At 40.9% G+C, this 22,565-nt stretch overlaps 4 protein-coding genes and 1 long non-coding RNA gene across 9 annotated transcripts in view; 2 read left to right on the forward strand and 3 right to left on the reverse strand.

Annotated features, from left to right (window-relative positions):
* Positions 1-2: 2 nt before the first annotated feature.
* Positions 3-5,223, reverse strand: LOC107273685 (hamartin). 2 transcript variants are annotated; one of them, XM_015752134.2, is made up of 14 exons: positions 5,070-5,223; positions 4,427-4,710; positions 3,862-4,355; positions 3,600-3,793; positions 3,406-3,518; positions 3,079-3,320; positions 2,673-2,999; positions 2,410-2,589; positions 2,042-2,333; positions 1,732-1,964; positions 1,524-1,649; positions 1,207-1,443; positions 1,007-1,103; positions 3-927 (listed from the first exon to the last, which is right to left on the reverse strand). In XM_015752134.2, exons 2-14 carry the CDS (start codon positions 4,533-4,535, stop codon positions 401-403), a joined length of 3,171 nt encoding a protein of 1,056 aa, XP_015607620.1. In that variant the 5' UTR covers positions 4,536-4,710; positions 5,070-5,223; the 3' UTR covers positions 3-400. The 2 variants fall into 2 exon arrangements, with proteins under 2 accessions (XP_015607620.1, XP_015607629.1); XM_015752143.2 differs by lacking the exon at positions 5,070-5,223 and adding an exon at positions 4,809-5,060.
* A 403-nt stretch (positions 5,224-5,626) lies between these two features.
* On the reverse strand, positions 5,627-7,545 carry LOC107273291 (GTP-binding protein 128up). Its single transcript, XM_015751350.2, has 8 exons — positions 7,331-7,545; positions 7,093-7,258; positions 6,878-7,008; positions 6,570-6,809; positions 6,327-6,495; positions 6,125-6,254; positions 5,920-6,042; positions 5,627-5,853 (listed from the first exon to the last, which is right to left on the reverse strand). The coding sequence occupies exons 1-8, from the start codon at positions 7,370-7,372 to the stop codon at positions 5,751-5,753; spliced, it is 1,104 nt and encodes a 367-aa protein (XP_015606836.1). The 5' UTR covers positions 7,373-7,545; the 3' UTR covers positions 5,627-5,750.
* Positions 7,546-9,035: 1,490 nt separating this feature from the next.
* LOC107273781 lies at positions 9,036-14,650 on the forward strand. 3 transcript variants are annotated; one of them, XM_015752303.2, is made up of 4 exons: positions 9,036-9,707; positions 11,992-12,088; positions 12,205-12,378; positions 12,882-14,650. In XM_015752303.2, the coding sequence occupies exons 1-4, from the start codon at positions 9,696-9,698 to the stop codon at positions 14,207-14,209; spliced, it is 1,611 nt and encodes a 536-aa protein (XP_015607789.1). In that variant the 5' UTR covers positions 9,036-9,695; the 3' UTR covers positions 14,210-14,650. The 3 variants fall into 3 exon arrangements, with proteins under 3 accessions (XP_015607789.1, XP_024947117.1, XP_024947110.1); XM_025091349.1 differs by lacking the exon at positions 9,036-9,707 and adding an exon at positions 10,163-10,484 and having other exon boundaries at positions 12,866-14,650; XM_025091342.1 differs by lacking the exon at positions 9,036-9,707 and having other exon boundaries at positions 10,726-12,088; positions 12,866-14,650.
* Positions 14,480-18,660, reverse strand: LOC107273790. Of its 2 annotated transcripts, XR_003061716.1 has the most exons (5): positions 18,453-18,610; positions 17,237-17,431; positions 17,023-17,162; positions 14,699-14,995; positions 14,480-14,601 (listed from the first exon to the last, which is right to left on the reverse strand). It is a non-coding gene; the product is annotated as an uncharacterized LOC107273790 (long non-coding RNA). The 2 variants fall into 2 exon arrangements; XR_001539325.2 differs by lacking the exons at positions 14,480-14,601; positions 14,699-14,995 and having other exon boundaries at positions 16,147-17,162; positions 18,453-18,660.
* The window catches only part of LOC107273705 (disintegrin and metalloproteinase domain-containing protein 19), a 22,445-nt gene continuing 15,227 nt past the window's right edge, over positions 15,348-22,565 (forward strand). Inside the window, exon 1 of the mRNA XM_015752170.2 lies at positions 15,348-16,140. Within this exon, the coding sequence (XP_015607656.1) occupies positions 16,056-16,140 (85 nt within the window). The 5' untranslated portion in view covers positions 15,348-16,055. The remainder of the gene's footprint in view (positions 16,141-22,565) is intronic.

Raw genomic sequence — 22,565 nt, forward strand, 5'->3', positions numbered from 1 at the left:
TATAGGATTGCTCACAAAATATCTCAACTTTTATTCAGAGTGAAATCGTCTTGATAAAAGCTTACGATCCAAAAGCTCCTTTGCCGTTTCTCCATCCATGGACCGTAATCATGCAACATTAAGGTTGCAGTTCAGTTACTTCTAATGTACCCAGTGTTTAGAATTAACTGAACGCAGCTTTAATGTTTTTTACTCTTTTTATTATCTTTTCCATGGATCGTAAATAATCTATCGATTAGAAGATACTAAGAATTATTCTCCATTGTTTCCGGTGCAATGTACACCTGCACAATAATTTGTTCTCGTGCATGGTATTGAGGAAACAAAAAACCAGTCACAGCAGTCGAGCGCGAAAGGCGTGATCATCAATATACAATTGTTACTGTTTTTTTATGCGGCGCTAATCTTCTGATTTTTGATACTGTCGTTGCTGCTGTTGTGATTGTGTATTGGAACGAGATGGACTTGTCACTAAGCTTGGTGCGGGTTCAACGATCGCCTGCAGATTTGGAATTTCACCGGCAGAGTCACAACAGTCATTCATCATGATGCCAGTTCCGGTGTGGAAGGCGAGACTTCCCTCGCTGGAAGAAGCGAGACTGGCCGAGAGAGGTGGCGAACGTTCCTTTGGAGACGCTGATGATGCCAGGTTCATCATGGCTGAACTAGTACTACAGGTTGCAGCTTCTAGAGTCCCGTGAAGTTCAAGTATGCGACCTTCCAAAAGAAGATTTATCTCGACCTGGGCTTTATACTTGGACTCTACAGCACGCAGTTCTGCCTCGTGTCGCTCCTTTGCTTCTTGAAGAAGTCTTTGCTGATCGATTAGCTGTGCTTCCTTTCTAGCCTCGCGCATTTCTACTTCGCCTAGACGAGACCTCAAGGCTTCAACGAGAGAACCGCGCGACTCCAATTGCCGACGTAAGCCTGCAAAAGAAGTAGTAAATTTTGTATTAAATATGTGTATTATGAAAGACTTAGACATTTTCATGTCCTATTTACGCACTGGATAACTCCTCTGCGTAAGCCCTTTGAATCTGTCCTGCTTCTTGTCTCGCCATTGGAGTCGGTCCGCCAGAACGTTCATGTAGCTTTAGCTGTGCCTATGTAGAATATTATAAATATATACATATACATATATATATGGGCAAATTTTACATAGAAATTATTCGTACGTTCGTACGTAATTTTACATAGAAAACGTACTTCGCCCAAAAGAAGAAATCTTTTCTGTACAGTGTCGAGGGTGCGTTTTAATTCTTCCCCACGATTCGCAGCCTTTAGAGCATCTTTGAGCTGGTGCGCTGCTTCGAAAAGGGCAGCTTCGGCAGCCTGGGTCTGGCGTTCGCCTGCAGCTACTTTCTTTTTTTCTTCCTTAATCTCCAATTCCAAGGACTCTACACGGTCCCTTAACAATTTGCTTTGCTGTTGTTCTTCTACGCACTTTTTAACAGCATCCAATAATTATCCAGTCACCATGTTCTAATGCATGATGTAGCATTCCTTATTAAATGGATACATACATTTGTTTGCCAACGACGAAGAGCTTCTGCAAATTCCTCTTCAGCAGCTCGAGCTTCCCTCTTGTTACGTTCCAATTCATTTTTCAATGCATCCACTTCCTTCTCTGCCGTTCGTAACATATCAGTCTGCAAAATGTATTTACATTATGTACATCATTTTCAAGAAATGTATCCCTGCAACCGGTTTTGACAAGAAATTCTGACATACCAAAGCAGAATTGTGTTCTTCGAGAGCTCGCGAATCTCGCAATCTACCAAGAAGTCTTCTATTGCGTTCCGCATGAACTTCTCGTCGTTGTCGCTCGAATTGCAGCTGCATCTGCATAAGCTGCAACTGTTGATTAACGCCATCCATGATCAGGCCTTCCTCATCTCCAGCATCATCACCTGGATCATCCTCGGAGCCTTTCTTTCTTTGCTTCTGCTTTAAAACTCCTACTTCTATAAAAAGTGCAGCCTCCTTGTACCATTCGATTATTTTTACCAATAAACTAATTTTATCATTGAATGCAACTCACTGGATTTGTTACTTTCACTAGAAAAACCCCCAGCACGAGAACACATCTCCACATAACGATCTACCATGGAACTTGGTGACAGTCTAGAATAGGAACTCTGTCTAGGAGTTTGATGCTCCGTTCTATAAGTCCTTTGCGAGAAAATTCCTACGAAAAGATGTTCATAGGGAAGCAGGTCGCATGTCTGCGTTCCAGCCTCCTCAGTCCTTTTTAGGCCAACAAGTGTTCCTCCATTCCCACCTTTCAATTTATTCTCAATTTTGATCTCTGGACAAGACTTCACTCTGCGAATCTAACGATAATCAATGTTAATGACCGAATCCTGATCATCTCACATCTTTAGGACATACTGACTCTTATAAAATTACCTCACTTATAGGATGTACAATTTGGCACGGTACTGTAGACTGACATTGAGAGTAGAAACGGAATCTTCGAACCTTTGTAGACAAATCAGCCATTACCCCACGTGCCCGTTCCTCGTCGTACTGTTCAGGACGACCTTCAGAGTGGACTTCAAGTCTAGCTGAGCTGACAATCTCCAATACCTAAAAACCAAACGATGAGGCCTCACAGTCAGATTAAAATTTACAAATTTAAATTCAATGAGAATTGCAATGAATCTAAGAACCTCTTGATCTTCCTGCCAGGAATCATTCTTTCCATTCTGATTAAGCTCTATGTCCAGAATTCTTCCATCCATATCACTAGAATTCGTAACCTGAGTCTGCTGAAGGAAACTCTGTCTCTCGGCAACCATTTTGCCGATTTTCTGTGATAGGATAGTCTGCGAATTAATGGCCACATCTCCACTGACAAAGAGTCCTGTGGAAGAATTTAAGGGCGTCGGTGTAGGTGGTCGTGAATTTCCAGCAAGGCTTCCATTTCCAAAGTTTCCTAATGAACGAACTGCAGCAGACCCAAGAGGAGGTTGCCTCGTGGACAACTGCCTTAAATCCTATTGATAATCAATATTCTTTCAGCTAATGATTCTAAAATAGTTAATTAATAATAACTTGGCTTCTTTAATGTAGTACCTTAACCGGAGTTGTTTCAGGTGTTGCCTCCACAGCAGCTTCTGGAGGTGACGTGCCACTCCTGTTATTGTTCGGAGTTGATGGCGCAGAACGTGGCTCGTGCGGAGGAGCTTGTAACGGAGGTGGACTGTGAGATGGAATTGCCCTACTTGGCGACCAAAATGTTTCTTCTTCCCCATTACTCAGTCCTGCCGTTGACAACCCTCCTGATCCACTCAGTGGTATATAAGCAGCCGGATGATCTACAAAAGAATAGAAATAATATCCAGTGATTAAGTGTTTTTCCAAATTTTTTTGAAGAATTATTTGATCAAGTCAAAGATGAACCTAGAATCGGAGTAAAGCGAGAGTTCATGGATATAGGTGTTTCCTCCTTTGATCTGTCCAGGGCGAAGCGGCCGCATTCTGCTACAATGTCGTGATGCTCCATTTTCTTCCATCTTTAATTGAAATTAACTAGTAAATAAACGTGCTACTAGATTCATCACATATAGAATGATGGTATAATAAATAAACTGTACCTAGCTGCAGAGGTTTCGGAATCTTTAGACGCAGTCACGAGAAGAGGATGCATGCGCACCGAGTCCAACATTGGTCTTACAGTATGCGTGAAGGTTGCATGCTGATCTCGCTGAATATACTGCTGCCTCAAATATGCAATGAAATTGCAAGGGTACATGGCGTATAGTCTATGAAATAAGTTGTACAATCCCACCTACGATGCATATAAATAATCCGTCTGAAATATGATGAATCCTTAGATTATATAATTTTTTTAAATACCTGTAGGTGTAGGAGATAGAGATGATCTTTGTCCATGTTACCGGAACAAGAAACTGACGACAGACTTGTAGATGACGAGAAGAATGACGACTGATGATGGTGATAGGACGCCAGACGCCCAAATACCTCGAAGATTTCTTGTAAATAAGGACCAAGAGCTGCAGGCAGCATGGGCAGTAAAGTGACCAGAAGCAATAGGGCACTCATTAGTGATAACATGTCCCCTGCTACCTTCAGTAGCTTCAGGAGTTCCCTAAAGAGTGCATGACTGGCAAGTTTATAAAGCCAGGTTGGTTGCCGTCGAGCCACATGGCCCAGTAGAGTAAGAGCTTTAACTCTCTGACTTTCATCGCCTTTGGCAAGAGCCTCTGTAAGACGATCCAGCAGATGTCTGTCATGTGGCTCACGTACACCAGCTAATATTTCCACTGCTCTCAATGAATTTGTAGACAGGTAGTAATCAAATAACCCATTCACCAGCCAGCTGTCCTTTACTGCATTGAATTAATTTATGAAAGTTTTCATGATTAATTCTTTGACACTGGAGTAGCATTGTAATACGTACTCGACAAGAAGTGATCATGAAAGACCTTCTTAATCTCTTCAACATCCCCAAGTTTGTTAGACTCGAGCAGGTGAAATAGGTCCCCTACCCCTAGGGCACCTATGCTCATCTTGTGGACAGAGAGCGTTGGACTGCTCAAGGTAAACTGGCAAAGAACGAGCTCTTTGATTATGCAGTAAGAAAAGTATTAAAGTATCCAGCCAGGATGGCAATACTTCTTGTAGCCATCGGGTGGTTATTAAACCTGGCAGGCCTTGTAAATAGCCTTGGCTTCGGTCCAGCCCCTGCAAGAAGAACCCTATGTAATGCTTGAACCATCATTAACCAGATCTTGAAGCAACTTTCAAAGATATATTAAATGAGACATGTTGAATGTAGATACTTAAAGAGATGCCAGAACGGTCTCTGACAAGGATGTCGTCAAGAGGACAAGCTCAGGTTCAGTAAACTTCCCAACTGTCAGTGGGTATTTGGTTTACCGCATAAAAAAGTCTCCTTCACCTGCCGTGGCACGTTCAACGGGACAGTCTAGTCCAAGATTGACCAGGAAGGCCATCGGTGAAGATGACCTTCCATGAGACCGCTCTAGCTCTTCTTGAAAAGTATTCTTCTCGAATCAGCTGTATAAACGGGAGGAACTTACCCGAGGTTCATCGAGTGTCTCGGGTAGGCTTCCGTGGGGTCTATGGCGACTGGTTGCGGGCTGCTGGCGCTAACGTCGCTCGCTGTCCTTGTCGCATGAACGTAGGAATCATAGGAATAGAGGAATAGAGCATAAAATCAGACTTTAGATGCTTCAACACCAAATAAATTCGAAGACGTGTGGGAATGAACCGGATGTCACCACTGTGCGCCACCTAACAGAGGACTAGTACAGGACTGAACTAATGGAGCGCCAACTTTAGACAGCCGATTTAGTATTATGTTACTGATTAAAATATTCATTACCTGCTATTACTGTAATGGATATTATCATATATTTGTATAAGTATATTTTATGGCTTTCATAGACCTGTTATATAACTATGACTTGGATACTCTTACTGATTAAGAAACAGAAAATAAGACATGCAAATATTTACCAGAAACACTAGACTTGGAATAATCAGAAATCAGGATTTATAGTGTTATATCGGAGAACGTTCTTATATCTGATGGGGAAAAAAAGGGAGGAAGAAGGAATATCAATGAAATATCTAATATGGTGGTAAATTATATTTTTCTCTTTTACTGTAATCAAATTATTTGATTTTTGTGATTTAAATATATGTCTGTTTATTAATAGTGAATGTATAGTAGATTTAACGTAGTTCTAAGATAAAAATCACACTTTTTTTACAATTTGTACAACGTCCTCATCGCACAGCACGTGATCCTTGCCAACTTTTTGCGGTTGATGCTTCACTGAAGAACCCCATACCAGTGCACTGTAGATACATGATAGTTACATAAGGTCGCACTCTTATTAAATGCTTATAATACAAAACACTTACTATTTAAACTCTTTAGCAATAGACCGATGCAGTTTATTGCAGAAATCTTCAACAGTTCTCCTTTCAGTATTCAGCACTACTGGAGAATTGTAATCAGGAAGTTGCCCCTTTGGTTTGGTGTAACTGCAACAAGGGATTTAATAACGATGTTAGTAAACTAAGGGTTGCCAAATGTTGAAGTTAATACTTTGATTTTGTAACTTACATTCTAACAAGCTGAAGATAATCCCACATTTTCTCCAATAAATCATCAAAGTTCCATTTGTGATGAGCTGAGATTGGTACGCAGTGAGGAATTTTGTATATAACGTCCAGCTCCTCAATACTTATTTGATCTGTAATAAAATAAGAAATAAATTACTGTGAAAAAATTTGAGTTTCACTTGTATCAAACACATTATTTTTACCTATTTTATTTAAAAGATAAATGCAGGGTACGTATACCCGATTTCCTTCAATGACATCAATGAGATCATCAGAAGTAGCATCATAACGTAGAGTTATATCAGCATTATGAATTCTATATTCAGACAGAATAGATTTCACTGTATCCAAGTCCAGCTCGGATTGTGCACACTGTAATTAAAAAATTGGTTGTTTATTCATTTTATAACTGATAGTATATAGTGTTTTAAAGAATTCTCAACTACCATAGTCTGAAGGTTGATGCCACCCTTATCCTTTTTTCTGAAGTTGATGTTTGGAGGCTGCTTATTCAGTCTTAAGCCAAAACCTTCCAGCTCGTGTTCAATTAGCCTCTTATGTCCGAGAGGTTTCAGAACATCCAGAACTATGAAAATTAAACTACATGTTCTTGCAACAGCAATAACTTGTCGTCCACGACCTTTGCCATCCTTTGCTCCTTCAATGATACCAGGCAGATCGAGTAGCTAAACCAGTACAACTAATTAAAATCAAAATACCAGCAAGTACCTCGGATTTGCGAATAAGAACCAACCTGTATTTTTGCACCCTTGTACTTAATGCAACCAGGGACAGTAGTAAGGGTAGTGAATTCATAAGCAGCAACTTCGGAATAAACACCAGCAAGTGTACTCAGAAGCGTTGACTTGCCAACAGATGGAAAACCTTGAAAATTATTTCAAAACATAGTTGATTGCCATTATATACATCTTTTGTCGTTAATATTAAAAAATATTTATCTCGCATTACCAACAAAACCGATACGGGCGTCACCAGTTTTGGCAACTTCGAACCCTTGCTCACCGCCACCGCCGCCGCCTTTTGGAGTAATCAGTTCTCGCCTAAGCTTAGCAAGTTTCGCCTTCAGGAGACCAAGATGCCCGGACGTGGCCTTATTCTTTTGCGTCCGAGCCATCTAAAGGAAAAAAATTCGTTTGAAAAATAAATTCTCACGCCTAAGTAATCAACTACAGTGCTAGTAGGTTACCTCAGCCTCGATCGAGGCAATCTTCTCAAGTATGGTACTCATTGTAAATTCCTCTCAATCAACAACTTTCTTGAAGCAACGAATAATGTTTTGACCACGGATCCGACACCGGTTTTATTTACGCTTTAACATAATAACAAAAGTTAAAATCAACACGTGCGCAATCCTGGCAGTAAAGAAACAGACCTCAAAATTGTCAACGTCATAGAATAAATACAGTTAGAATTGCGTTTTCTTATGAAAATCAGAGATGAGTAGGGAGATGCACAACGTAGCGGCGAGTCCGGGAGTAGGAATTTGTGATCATCGCCTCCGTCGATAATGCATATCCCGTTGTAGCTAAGCTGAACGTGATCACGAACGTGTAGCCTGGCCGGCAGAGGTTCTTCGCAACTTACCGCTGGTTCTCAGAGCAACCCTTAGAACGAGGCCGCTCATCAAATATTGCCTAAATATTTTTTTTGTAATCTTATATTCGAGTGCACAGTGTAAGCTCGATAAGATTTACTAAGACAAAACTCAGCACCTGATGCCTGCCTGCGTTAAGAAGTGCAGTGATGCAGTGCTAGCTTCCAGCATTATTTAACAATAGTTTCAAACGGAACTATGGTCCAACATTGAGTACTAGAGAAAACTATCCCGGAAATGTTTGAAACACAATCTGAAAACAACCAGCTCCTTATGCATAACTGCACTGAAGCGTATAGTGCGACTAGTATCCTTAATAGGTATTTTACCGATGTTACGTAGCAGAACTATTGTTAAAACATTTTAGGAATTATAGAACTCCTCGAGAACTATTGATAAAGCCTGCTGTTGAAACGTTTTTAAGAGATTTTTTTAAAAAGTGCGTCGTTGGTGATCCACACCCGTGTAGCAGCTCAATTTTTGGAAAATATACATATATTTTACCGATGTTGCGTAGCAGAACTATTGTTAAAACCTATCAGAAACTATAGAACTCCTCGAGAACTTTTGAAAAAGAGTATTGATGAATCATTTTCCAAATATTGAGGTGCTACACGGGTTAAAGTTGGCACCGCAAATTCCTAAAAATGTTTCAACAATACGCTTATTTAATAGTCCTCAAGGAGTTCTATATTTCCTGATAGGTTCTAACAATAGTTCTGCTACGCAACATCGGTAAAATATCTATTAAATATACTGATGGCATCATAGACTTCAGTGCAGGCGGGCATGAGTTGCTGGCTTTTGTCATATTAAATTTACCGAGCTTGTACTGTGCGTTCGAATTTAGGCTATATCCGATGAGCTTCCTCGTTCTAAATGTTGCTTTGGAAACCAGCGATAAGTAGCGGAGAAACTCTATCTGCCAAGCTACACATTCGTTATTGCGGTCATCTCGGCGGGATCCGCATTATCAACGGAGGCAATGATCACAAAACTCTACTTTCGGCCTTGCCGCTACGATTCAGCGCCATGTTTTTGGTATCGCCTAAAACCGTAGCGTTGTGCATCTCCCTACTCATCTCTGTGAAAATACTGGATAATACAGACATGTTGGATCTAGGAAGTTTCAGTGACTCTATTCCCTAGACACGCAGAAGTCCCTAGAAAATCTATCTTACCGACCAAAGTCGTCAAAGGATCTTCAAAACGCTTCATGCAATGACCTAGTGATGTCCTTCTAGAAATCCACCCCGTAAGAGGGTGGTGTCTCCGGTAGGGATATACTACATGGGACACAGGGAGAATCGATCTAAAACTAGGAGTCGCCGCAGTAAGTGCCGGGGTAGGAAGCCACTGTTACAATTTGGTCCATATGCGTTAGTGGAAATCTTCAGGGGAATCGGGTAATCGGTCAGGGTAGACGTGGTTAGCCGGTGGTGCAACCCCGTAGTAATGAAGGATTCGAGAAGTAAGAAAACGTCGCACGTTCGTTGGGAACGTCCCGCCCGTTAAAGATAGGGTCCAGAAGGAGTGAAGAGCGGAAGAGCGAGAGAGGGTGGCGAGATCGAGATAGAGTAATAGGAAAAACGAGAGAGGGTGATACGATCGCGAAGAGAGGAAGATAGAAACGAGAGAAGGAGAGAGAGAGACAGAGAGAGAGAGAGAGAGAAAACGAAAGCAAATGAGGGAAGTAGAGCGGGAGACTTAGAAATCGAGACAACGAGTGAGAAGAGAGGAAAAGGAACGAAAGGAAGAAGAACAAGAGAAGAAAACGGACAGGAGTAAAACGAAGAGAAATAAAAAAAATAACGGAAGTGTAAACCTTAGCGAATGTGCGGGGCGTCGCACGTAAACGGTGAACAGCAAGCAGCAAGAATAATGCAACGTACTACGTTACGGTTCTACTGAACAGTGCTTGCGGGACGGTCCCTTGAACCTGCTGGGATATGACGTAATGGCAAGAGAGGTACGCATCCCTAGGAATCCTCCCATTTTTTTTATTAATCATTCGTTATCCACTTCTGACTATCGTCCAACACATTAGACCGGTATACAAAGAGTATTATTCAAAATTAACGAATCAATATTCCGAGAAGTGTAGCATCTTTGCGTGGACGCCTGTTACGATTGCTTTACTTTCATAATTTAATTTTGGCAAAAAACAAAGAAATTATAAAAGTTCCAAAAATTATCTCAGAGCATTACAATCAAGAGTGTTTCGAATAATGATAGCATTTCTGAGACAGCATCCTTTCATCTCTTTTTTTTTCCCTTCATGGGGTCGGTGACACCCTCTTTTTTTCCTTATCCTCAATTCTACTTAAACCTCTTTTTACGTTTTTATTTCTTCCTTAAACGGCCCTGATATATATATATATATATATATATTAGATATATTAGATATATATATATATATATATATCTAAGGAATTTTCGAAACATTAACGGCCTTGGATTTCAAAGGCGGTGCGGGTTTCTTTCGATTTTCGTATCTCGAGGATGATTGAATGAGGTCAGTGTTTTCGACCATAAGTTGCGCCTGAGTCTGCGCATTAGAAGGCTTAGCGCCACCCTGTTGAAGCGAGGATACCGGGGCAAACACCGTTTTACTCGTCCGCATGATTTTTCCCCTATTCAATGCGGTATTACGTGATGCCGCACGAATTAAATGATAATGTATTGTTATATCATAGACCGCTGATAATACCGCGATACTGATTAGTCGCGATAGAAGATAATAGTGGTGCGTATTGCGTATGGCCTATTTAATTTTTATTTAATATTATTATCATTATTATACAAATATTTTTCAATAGTTATTCTTATACATTCTACCCTCTCTCTTGATCCCCCTTTCTTTGCTATATTTAATTTGCATTATATATTTATTAATATCGATTATAGATATATTATTTTTTACGTGTTCTTCTGCAGTATTTGTATTATATATACACATACAAATTAAAACAAATACAATATGTATCTATATCTTACATCTTGCGAGTATCAAATTACTTATGAAGAATACATTCCATTATATTTTATGATATAAAATTGTACCCGATATATCACTTGATTGTAATGCGATATACGTAATCTGTATTATATATTGTATTTAGTTTCTACTCATAATTTCCTTATGCCTGTATCTACTATACACTATCCGCATACGTATTATGTATCCTCATATAATTTTCTTATTATAGCAACGCTATTTTTATTTTGTACTTAATTCGCTGCTGCAGCAACATGCGACACCGCAGCGGCGACTTGGGTGGTGTCTAAATAAATATATTTATCACATTGATATTTTATGCATTATTTTATTCGTTCGATTATTTCACTAGTATGCAATATGTCTCGTGTAACATATATCACTAGTGTTGATAATTCCAAATAATTATCCAATTGTACATTACGGCTTTTTTGTTCTTTCACGTTGTGACAGTCGCGCGATATATTTTCATTCGGTAGGAATGATTAAAAAAATTCGAAAAAAAAGTTAACGTCAATTTTCATTTGCTTCCAAAAAGTTGAAATAAAGGAAGGAGAGGACCCGGGCTATATGTAAATTTTCGTTAAATTAAGGGAATCTCGAAAAATACAATATCAATAATGCGTCGGTGTTTAACGGACCAGAGTATTTAGTCATATTAGTCCCATTTAGTCCACATAAGGATGCATACATAAAGGAACTTTAAATGAATAAAAACGAACAGGTAATCCATTTTTTATCAATATAAAGTTTTATTACGTGCACATACACAAACGCATTTTATCTTGTGAAGGATTTCTAAAAATTTTTTATTTTAATTTTTATAAGAGGATTATGTAATTATTCGTACAGTCGTATTCAATAATTTTGTATCCATTTGCATTAGTATATTTTATTGACTTATACACGAATATGTTATAATTTTAAATAATGTGCAATCCTGCGGCCCCAATTGTTCCTTAGAAACATTTCAATCTCTCGATATACCCGAAAGCCTGCTTTACTTTTTATATGTATTTCTTTATTCTTATGAAGACTCTGAGATATTTATTTCTCTGTCTGTATTTCTAACGCTATCCTGCTCCACGAGCTCGTCACGTTTCAAGCCACACCGCGTCACCATTGTGTGTGGGTATCGTACACGTACAGCATCCCCGTAGAACTCCCGTGTCCCACATTTCATTATCACTCGTCCTGTGATTCGAATTGTTCAGTATTTCTCTCGGCCTCTTTTTTTCTGTCCACTTGAACGCAGGAGTTACGGAGCAAGAGACCATTTAAGATATGGGACAGCTGGCGAAACGTAAGAAAGGGACTGGTCGTTAGCAATTTCGAGGAGTTGCTGCATCGTGGTAAGTAAAATTGCTGAAAAAGAAATTCTGAATCATTCGTAATGTTATTCTAGCCGTTGTAGAAATAGGCACGTATGATAAGTCGCCGCATGGTTAAGTATAGTATTGGGTTGCAGGTAAAGAAAAACTCGGAGTGCCTCAGAATGAAAATGTCTGCTTAGTACTCGAGTCCGACGGCACTCAGGTCGAAGACGGCGAGTACTTCAAGACTTTGGCCAACAATACGATCCTGTTACTCCTGCGACATGGCGAGCGGTGGTGTCCAACCGGCGTCGACATCATTCGGGCCGGTACTCTTCATTTCCACTGAGCTACTGATTTACAAATAATCATTCTCTATGACTGAACGCGTAGAGGACTCCTATGTATCCGTACAAAGATATATATATATATATATATATATATGATGAATTTTGGGACAATTGGTATGTGTCGGCAGACAATCGATCTAACGGAATGAAGATTCAGTATTGGTATTAGGAAACGATTTAGCGTGGTTGTTGTTAATTTTTCTATATGCATCCAAACATAAAGACGATTGCCTACCAACAGGTACACTGTTGTTCATCACGAATGCGTCGCATCGTTGAAAGATACTGGGAGACGATGCATGCACATTTTGATTTTTATATTGATATTATTAATGCAGAATAAGGATACTAATAGATTTGATAAAATGATATGTTGGAGGAGGATAGTGATACGTGTGCGTATGTACTGATAGTCCCAAGAGGGAGAGAAATGGGTATCTGAGGATTCCATCTGACGTTAACGTAGTGTTCGTTTGTACCAGCGATATCAGCAATCCCGAAAATAGTCTGCGAGACGATCCACGCGCTGGAGTTGCACGATGAGACGCCATCCTGGAAGATCATGGACAATAAAGGCCGAGTCACAGTGGTGCTCCACTGGGACCAGCGAAGCGGTACGTCGGGTTCGTCGCAGCAGGTTCAGCAGCAGGTTCAGCAGGTACAGCAATCCTCGCAGCAGTCAAAACCGCAGGAAGGTGGCCCGAGCTCGAAGTACTCGCCGACGAAGAAGGTGGACCACATGGGAGGATCGTCCCAGCGTCCATCGCTGGTAATACAGACGAGCCTGGACAAGCTGGGCTACGGGACTCCAAAGGTACCAGGTTCCCACGAGCCAGGACCGCGTTACAGCAGTCCTCAAATCACTGTGATAAATCATGACGATATGGTACAGAAGAGTTTTACTAGTCCGAGTAATAGTTCCTACGGGTCGTCGCAGCAGCACGGCGTGCTTGGCGGGAGGCTGGTGAAGCAGGGAACGAACTCCTTCGAAAGCACGACCATTCATATCCACACGCCGGAGTGTTCGAATCACATCCACCAGCCGGTAGTGGCGCAGCGCAACGGGAGTCCCGTGAACGGGGGCGAGGGCGGCGCAGCCAGCGAGTGCGACTTTCACTGCTGCGCCTTGCACGAAGAGGGACGCCGAATAGCTGTACACAAGTCGGTCGCTACTTCGCCGATTCAGGACGCCCAGGCGGCACAGGTACACGCGCAGCAGAGCGTTGCACATGCACAGCAGACTCAGACACCTTCGCCTCAGCCACCGAGTTCCCTGTCGGATGGCAGCCGTCGACCTGGCATGGTCAAGGGTCATGTCCGTTTCCGGGATACTGCCGACGAGGATCCTACTGGCGGCGCCGGCGCCGCTGGAGGTCGCTTGCCGAATCCCGCAGCTTTTCATTTGCATCATCATCATCAGCACAACCATCATCATCAGGAGCACGATAGCTCCGAGTCCGAGACCGAGAACACGATAATGGAGGACGAGATCGTCACCTCGGAGAAGTTCCTGCTGCTGATCGACCAGCTCACCGTCGACCAGAAGCATCACCTCAGCATCAAGGACATCGGCATCATCCTCGAGCGTCTCAGCTCGAAGATCCTCGACGTCGAGCGTCTCGATCGCGAGAGCGAGAGCGAGGAGTGCTACAACTGGACGATCAAGGCCATCATCAGGGGAGACGTGCTGCGCGAACTCGGAGTCATTTACAACGGGAACTACTACGCCATCAGCGAGCATCCCGGATACAAGGAGGAGTCCGAGGAGAATAATGAGGATAACGAGGAGGAAGAGGAGGATAGACTTTAATATGACGCTGTTTTACTAGATAGATAGATAGATTATACACCTATTACATGGTTATTAACATAGTATGTACCAGCAGGTAAACGCGAGAGATAACAAACGGGGATGGTACGACATGATGGGGTTGGGCTCGGGGTGGGAATTCGATTCGGGTGGGATGGGCAGGGGGATGGGGATCTCGGGGTCGTTTTTTTCAAATGTTTTCATAATAAAAAACACACATGCATCGTAATAAATCGTAATGACATACCTATATATATATTATATATATATATATATAATTAGCTCTTACGACGGTTGTTGAAAAAGGAATGTACTTATTAAAATAGTCTGTATACTTGTAGGAAACATTGGGATACGGAGCGTCTCCGTAACCGTCCACAACACTGCCCTATCTAAAACAAACAATATGAATATATTATAAAAGTTCAATCCTGACATTCAGATCTCTTGTGCGTATTGTTCTCTTCTCTCTCTAGTTCTATTTATTACCATCCTCGTCAACGCTCTCCTCTTGCCAAACATCCGTTGTCCGCTCACCCACGTCACATTCTCTTGGTTATATTTCAAATCTGAACGCCGAAAGTCACTACGACTGGGACGCGGCTCGTGTTATCCAAAGTTGCCAACTTCAGCGAATTTAACGTCAGCCATTGTTATTGTCGTCGTTAATTGTCGACAACGCCGAAGACTGCAGCGCCAACAATAATTGGACAAACTTGCGATACGTCCCGTGGGAATAAAGTAATTCAATACTCGGGGAAAATGACGAAATTTGTCCCAAGAAATCTGCTCTAAGTAAAATTTTTCAAATTTTATTAATTTTCGAAATTACAGGATTTCTGGTAAATCAAATTTAGCTTTATACAAGCATGAGTTTCTTGATTAAAAATTTCTTGGGTATACAAAAGTAATCCCAAAAAAAAGACAAGACAAGATGAATCTTCAATTTAAAAAAGAATGCGAGTAATCCCAAAAAAGATAAGACAAGATGGATCTTCAATTAAAAAAGAATACGAGTCTTTCCGAGAAAATCGAATACTAAGAGTTCCTTAAGACGGTGCCGGAGTTTTTTGAAAAAGGTCAAAACGCAGTGTCGAGTCTCCCAACTAGAGTGATCTGGGAAACCAGGGTGGTCGAGGGTTAGGCGTTATTGATTTGCCAGGAATGACGCGAAATGGCGCAGGAATCGATAAGAGGTGGCGTAGTGGGTAGATGTCCAGGAGGCACCGGGAGGGTAGTCGGGCAAGAGGGCTTGACTGTGCGGGTTGAGGGGTCGCAAATATTTTCATAGCCGAGACTTCCACCGTAGGAAGAAGATGGCAGCCGAGGCGTGAATCGAACGCGCTTTCCCGACGAGAGAAAGAGAGCAGAGAGACGGGGACCTCCGTTCGGTGAGAGACTCTCGGTTGGCTCTTGGTGAAAAATTGGTGAATCGGACAGTGTTCAATTAATAAATTACGAATTTTTAGAAAAGCTTACGTCACTAACGAGTCTCGGTGCTTTGAGAAGATTTCGTGAAAGACGGAAAGAGATAGAGAGACAGAGGCAGAAGTGTGCTCGAAATAGAGAGGAGGACCCAGAGAGACAGAAGGAAAGGAGCAAAAGAGGAGCTGACGGTAGAGAGCTACCCGAGAAAAAGACAAAGAGAAAGAGCATCGAGCAGGAGGAATTCGCTCAAGAGAACGAAGAAAAGGCAGAGGACGGCAACGTCTAGCCGGGAATCTATTTTCTATGGTGGCTAGGTAGTACACCCCGATGGGCCTACCTAACATGAAAAGCTCCGCCATCATAGTGTTTCACGAGCGTCATGTAAAATGGAATTGAACAATGTTGTTAAGACGTAAACATGTTTTGGGTACACTGTGGACTCTTTGTTCTCGTGATTGCTGTACCTGGATTTATTAGCAGCGCAGACAGCACCGCCAAGCGAGGTAACTATTGGCCTTGATTAGCCTAGATCCGAAGGACCCGTACTAGGACAGATATACCTCCTCCATATTATTCATTCGTTAATTCGTTCGATCGCTCGTCCCGCAAGTCTGCCTAAAGTTTTATCATTCTCATTAAGCCCATCCGAACTTTGCAAGTAACATTTTCACGGGCTGTTCACAATTTGCGGTTCCTAACGGTATCTCGCTTCTTTCTCCTCTACCATCCCCACATCTCGCTCCGCTTCACTTCCCGTTATAAATCTTCACGCTCACCTCTGGAGAGAAGCAATTCGCTACTGGAAGTAATTGATTTCCTTCTCGAGTTCATTCATTTGCTCCAAGAGGTTCCTTAATGGGATTTTAAAAAGATGGATGCACTCACTTCATATCTCTTTGAAATTTTGTTAATACTTTTTTTATCCCATTGTATCCTATCTAATGCGTTTCTCACTCGACATCCACATTGCTTGTCCCTGATGTTCTCATAAATTTCATACACATTTTTCAGTCTCCATATTTCCTCCTATACGAAAAAAGAAAATCCTCCACTCTCCCAACTCCGAATCACCTGGATCGATCTACCTGAGGCGTAACTTATTTCTTGCCGTCATTTTGCTCTTTTATTCGATATTGCCAAAAACGAATTCCCGACCAGAAGATTCACCTTCCCGTGCCAATTGATTTTATCTAAACTCAATTCTAAGTCGGCAACCATCTTACTCCTGGCTCCTTTATACCTTGGATTCTCATCTCTCAAATAAGTCATCGCGTTGTTGTTTTTCGTTATGAAAAAATTTGACGAACAGCATTGACTTTCTTTCAGTGCTAATTATTTATTGCGAAACAAATATCTTTTTGCGTTTAATCCAATTTAATACACACCTGCCTACCTATGTAGATTGTCGTAACAGAAAATAGCCAATATGTCTTCCATCCGAGTCCTCGGTAACATTTTTCCAAATTTCATCAAAACCCTTCACTTCGTTTCATTCAATTTCAGATCAAACCTTGATCCAATTCCGCTAATAGATTTATCAATAAATATAGACTTATAATATAAATTTATACTTGTTTCGATATTTCATTTTGGACATACCCAATATCAATTCATTGAAGGTGTCATCGCGCGACATGATAAGTCACACGGAAATTGAGGCTATCGGTGTTGGTCATTAATATTTCGAACTTGTCATCAATACTCCATATTTGACAAGACTAATTAAACCGATCCTTTTTATTGCAATAATGACAATTGATCAATCAATATTCGCCCACGGGTACAGATTCCGAGCTGCGGAATGATTAATGAAATTCATTAAGTTTATGTTTATGTTTATTTATTGGCGTCTCATTAATTATCTATCAAGCATCACGGCTGACTTCAATTTACGTATTAAGTTCAGATTAATTTAACTTATTAAGTTTTCTTGTTATTTCCACGAAAAAAAAGGCCTACAAACGTGCCTTTCGTTAACGATAAGTTTTCTCTTTACATTTTTTTTTCTCAAACCGGCCTATTTTTTTACACGTTAAAATCAAATTTCCCACGTGACCCATCAATTTTTCGATAAGTTCGGTCTTTCATCTTATAAAACGATCATTTAGCACGTATCGTGAGGCGCGCAATTAATTATAATTTCATAGTTAACAGCCGCGATATTAATGATCACGGTAATTATAAGGATAATGACAGGGGGTGTTGATAATTATGATGATGAGAGGGATTTAGGGGGGGGAAGGTGGAGGGGGGCGGGGGGCTGATACCGTAAAGAAGGGGATGTTCTTTAAAACAGTTTGACACGAAATTAAGGTCGAGTTTGGAAAAATCGATTGGACTCGCGAGATTGAAATGGCAGAGTGCCAGTACTAATTCATTGCCTGGTTGGCTATATGCATAAATATATACATGTATATATATATATACATTTCGTTAAAAGGACAAATTCACATAAATAATTAGTCAGGCTGAAATTAGACCGTGCACCGTGAAACGCACGCAGATGACCAACTTAACAAAGATCTTCTCACATATGTTTTTTGTGCATATTGAAACAATTATAGAAATACAGGCAGTGCGCTGTTACTAATTGCATTTGTTAATTGAACCAACATACTTAAAACGAATTTCTTTGTTGTACGTCAGAACAATTTGTTCTCATTATTTATTTGCAAAAATTCCGCCCCGGCCTTGCAATGTTCCGTGCGCCAATTACATTAATCCTGGTAGAGTGGATTCGCGACATTAAAAGTAATGGCAATATGTAGTATTGTATAGTATAAATAATTATGAAAATTAACACAGCAATACGTACGGAGATTATGGGAATCCTGGAGTTATCTTTACCGAGCATATTAATCCACATGCAAACTGCTAAAGTACATTCGTGCTTATCTACGATCGTCCGCTAAATCATCGCATCTGTGCAGACGCGACTAATCTACATAATCGACTGGCACACGGAAACGAGTTACAATTCAAAATCAGCGCCACGGGATAGTAGGAGGAGAAAAAGCGGCAAACAGGGTAAACAGACTGATTAACAGTTCTGCCCTCGACATACTGATAAGGCCGATAAGGCCCAATCAGCCCGATAACAGTCAATCTTCCTGCAATTATTTTCCAAACAGGCCTGTGCTAACGTGAAAATCGCGATTAAGCGGATCAATGGGAGTTCGAAAGGGAAGATTCGATAAGCCGGGAGGTCGTAAAATATGATAATAAGAGCGCTCAGTGAAGAGAGGAACGATGGCGGCAGGTAGATAAGCACGAAGTAAAATAAAAGGGGCAGAGAAACGATAGAAGGGATGATAAATGTACGTAGCTGGAAAACAAAGTGACGGAAGATACAAAGAGAATTACACTGATAAAATAATAAAACCGAGGAAAAAAGTGATGAACAGGAGAAAATGGCCGCGTACGATCGCAGGACACGCGAAGCTGTCTCGATCGAAAGAACCGGAAACAGGGCGAAGGAAATGCGAGAAGGAAAGAGAAGGAAGATGTTTCTCCTATCGGTCAAGGATATCCATCAGTGTTTGTTGCGCGTCCCGTAGTACGTGACGTTAATTTCTTGGGGATGAAAATGAATAAAAGATCGAAAGCCTCTGACCCAGATAGCTATATAAGAGTGAAGGTACATAGTTTACGTATGTATACATATAACGTAGCGTGTACATCGCGAATGGATATCGCGTATTCCAGCCCCTATGCATTATATATATATATATAGGTCCCAGCGATGCACCCACGTGTGCACAGATGCACCACGGGACTCTTCTTTAATATTAATATTCTAAATGCTAGGATAGCCGTTACCGTAGACGTATCTGTAGACGTTACCTGTAACCATTGCTGGTCCCGGCGGAATAAGAGATTGAAACCAAGCCGACCCACGTTGCCTCGATAAGTACGAATGCAGAAGCATTTACTGTGAAACCACTGCGGATACAGTGGACCTACGCAATTCGCACGATTACGGGATCGTATCAAAGATATTCACTAGGGTGATAATGCCTAATCGTAAAAGTTTAACGTTGCAAGGTATTTATGTGTTTTCGAGCAGCTGTGTCTTTTATGGCGCTACGATTGTTACGTAATATTCGATATACGTATTGATATACCGATAACGTTCGTATCGTCTATAATGACGAGAATTTTTGATGGCCGTGTGTGGGTGTTATCCGTGAGGACGTTCAACGGCTTTTCAGACGGATCACCTTAGGATCTTCCGTATAATCGGAAATTAGCATTTGATGGTAACGTTGATGTACATAAAGGAGTAACTAATGGGATGTCCATCATGCTCTTGTTTTTATTTATTCCCTTCGAATTTTTCTTCCTTTTCGGAAGCTTTCAAAGGAACCTAATACGAGTGACAAGGTGTTTTAGTTGTCTTTTACTGGTTTTACGGGATATGATAAGCTACGTAATTGATTGACGGTTTTATTGGACAGCCGAAAAGGGAAGTTTGTATACGTTTAAGTTGTTGGGGTAACGGCAACGTGGTAAGCGACCTCGAAATTGTATCGAGACGATTTAATATTGATATTGTGTAAATATCGAGGAGTGAATGAATAAAATGGTCATTTGATGAATTCGTTGTATATCTGGGTGGACAGTGAGGAGGAAGAAGACGAAGAGGAGAATTTCAGAGAAACGTGCAGCTTGATATTAAAGCGTGATATTTGTTTTAGAATTCCTACGCTTTACCGATATTCGAAGTGGCAAAGCGTTTGAAATCTGAAACGAATGCGCGTAAACCTTCCTCGTGTTGTAAAGGGTTTACATCTTAATGAACGTTAACTATGGATTAATGATAGCCTTAATGGTTAATTAAGTCGTTACGGTTGTTAATAAACTAATTTGAGAATTACGACTGGCAATCAATCATAAGGAAAATCAACGCCAAGACCACAAGTGCCCTTAAACCTTGGCTAATCTCTGTCCAATCGATAAGGCCAAACAACATGTCCAGCAGTCCTGGACTCGAGTCGATGATTAAGCTTGCGACACGCGAGAGGCACTTTGTTTTAATATTTCGTAGAATCGCGATAAAGGGTTTTAAATGAGCGACAGAGAGAAATTAAGAGTGGGAGGGAAAATTGTGTTAAATGAATATTTTAATGTTTAATTGACAAAATGATATCGCGCGACATTGCTATTTCGAAAAATTGATAAATCAGAGAAAAATTGGACTCGGATGTGGCGGATGTAGGAAATTTTGAAAATTCAGTTTGCAAATTTATAAGGGAAACTACGTTGCCTGTTTCGTCGTTCTGATTGCACATTTATTCGATTTGTCAAATAAACCCCCGGAAAAACGCGAGCGAAATCAGGGCTGCCAACGTACGTTGGCGAAATAACTAAAGTAAATACAGAAGACACGTTTGGGTAGCTTTAAGAAGCTATGAAACTCCGGGATACGTCGTACTAGGGAATATTTTTTTGGAACTAACCCAACAGCGTGATTGCGTCTGAACTTTCAACACGGCGCCTGGATATTTTGCCACGTCGATTCTGCACGCGTGCAACTTTTTATGGCGGATTGCAAAAGAGAAAACAAAAAAGTAGAATCACTGGAATAACGCAATCCTCTGTCTTTCAGAAGGGATAGAACAATGTAAGTCGGACAAAGGCTATCGGTAGAATTCCCATAATTACTGGAATTAATTAGAAAGATATACAGCTACAATGTAGGTCTAGCGAGCAGCGTTATTGTATGTAATTTCGCACGTAACTTCGTTGCAGTAGGATATCAATATCGCGATTAATAATGGAGGCATGAGAAAAGTGACAGGAAGCTGTCGCGGCGAGTGAGTAGGCGCATTTTTTTATTTTTTTTCTCTATATTGTCTTCTGGGAAAAATGCTTTTTAAAAATAAGGGAGTGCAAGCAGAAGCATCGCAGACTCCAGTCTATCGGGTCCAGAAACAGTATATTGCCTAGGCTGGCTGTCGCTCGGAATTACGATTAAGCCGGTTTCCAAAGCAGTTAATCCGAACGAGCTTCGACCCCGTTCTAAAAATTCCCTAGAAATGAAATTGGCTAGGTGGTTTTTTCCAGGACGCTAGAGGAACTGTTCCTCCTAGATTTTACTGCTTCTCTAGAAATTTCGAGAAAGATATATACTAAGTCTACGTCATATCCTTTGTCGGGGATTTTTCCATTGTTTCCGTTTATTTCTTCAAAGAAAATTCCCCAACAAACATTCCATTTCGTCAGCTCAAATATCGATGAAACTTTCAGCTATTATAGTTTCTTCTTTTTTTACTTTAGTTTTCTGATTTGTTGTTCTATTTTTTTTTTTGTTAAACGAAAATCGATTGAACAAGCAATCTCAGGAAATTCTTCCCAGCAGGAGTGCCAGGCATGACTTCCTTTTCGGAAGTGGATAAAATATTACCAAGTGGAGTGATCCAGAAAAATTGGAAAAGTCTCTTGGAAATAATTTCAAGTGTCTCGAACAATGAATGCAAAGCAACAGTCAGTTTACAGACGTCAAATAAATATTCCAAGCCAAGATACAAATGGTCAATCGCAACTTCTCGAAAACAGCAAAGAAAAAAAAAGTGCGACGCGTTGAAGCATTCTACAAAAATAGTACTTCAATCTGATTACGCACACTCGACTACAAACACAAGATACTTAGCACCAGTGACTCTCAATGTTTATCCAATTTCAAAAGGAAGCCGAAAAGTCCCTGGGTGAAAAATCGTCTGAGTAATTTTTTTTGTCAATACCCAATAACAAGAAAGCAAACCCATAAAGTTAGTAGCGTGTTTAAATGAGAGAGCATGTGTAATATCACACATATGATGCTTCCATCGCAGGGTGTTGGACGGGGGCATTGTGAGGGAGGGGAAATCCCAAAAATTCCCTAGGGTTGGCCGGTATAGGCGTTGGCCAACTAGACGTGGTGAGCCTG

Source organism: Cephus cinctus, unplaced genomic scaffold (genome assembly GCF_000341935.2).
Source record: "Cephus cinctus unplaced genomic scaffold, Ccin1 Ccin1_scaffold0091, whole genome shotgun sequence".
NCBI lineage: Eukaryota > Metazoa > Arthropoda > Insecta > Hymenoptera > Cephidae > Cephus > Cephus cinctus.

What these genes read in the sequence shown, in the direction of transcription:
- LOC107273781 (XM_015752303.2), top strand. An exon ending in CGAGGAGTTGCTGCATCGTG is followed by an intron (nt 12,089 to 12,204) that starts GTAAGTAAAATT and finishes ATTGGGTTGCAG; the next exon opens with GTAAAGAAAAACTCGGAGTG. An exon ending in CGTCGACATCATTCGGGCCG is followed by an intron (nt 12,379 to 12,881) that starts GTACTCTTCATT and finishes CGTTTGTACCAG; the next exon opens with CGATATCAGCAATCCCGAAA.
- LOC107273685 (XM_015752134.2), bottom strand. Translation starts at nt 4,535, where the DNA reads ATGAGCATAGGTGCCCTAGGGGTAGGGGACCTATTTCACCTGCTCGAG. An exon ending in CCTGGCAGGAAGATCAAGAG is followed by an intron (nt 2,590 to 2,672) that starts GTTCTTAGATTC and finishes TTTGGTTTTTAG; the next exon opens with GTATTGGAGATTGTCAGCTC. An exon ending in TTGTACATCCTATAAGTGAG is followed by an intron (nt 2,334 to 2,409) that starts GTAATTTTATAA and finishes GATTATCGTTAG; the next exon opens with ATTCGCAGAGTGAAGTCTTG.
- LOC107273291 (XM_015751350.2), bottom strand. Translation starts at nt 7,372, where the DNA reads ATGAGTACCATACTTGAGAAGATTGCCTCGATCGAGGCTGAG. An exon ending in TTGCCTCGATCGAGGCTGAG is followed by an intron (nt 7,259 to 7,330) that starts GTAACCTACTAG and finishes TTTTTCCTTTAG; the next exon opens with ATGGCTCGGACGCAAAAGAA. An exon ending in ATTGCTAAAGAGTTTAAATA is followed by an intron (nt 5,854 to 5,919) that starts GTAAGTGTTTTG and finishes ATGTATCTACAG; the next exon opens with TGCACTGGTATGGGGTTCTT.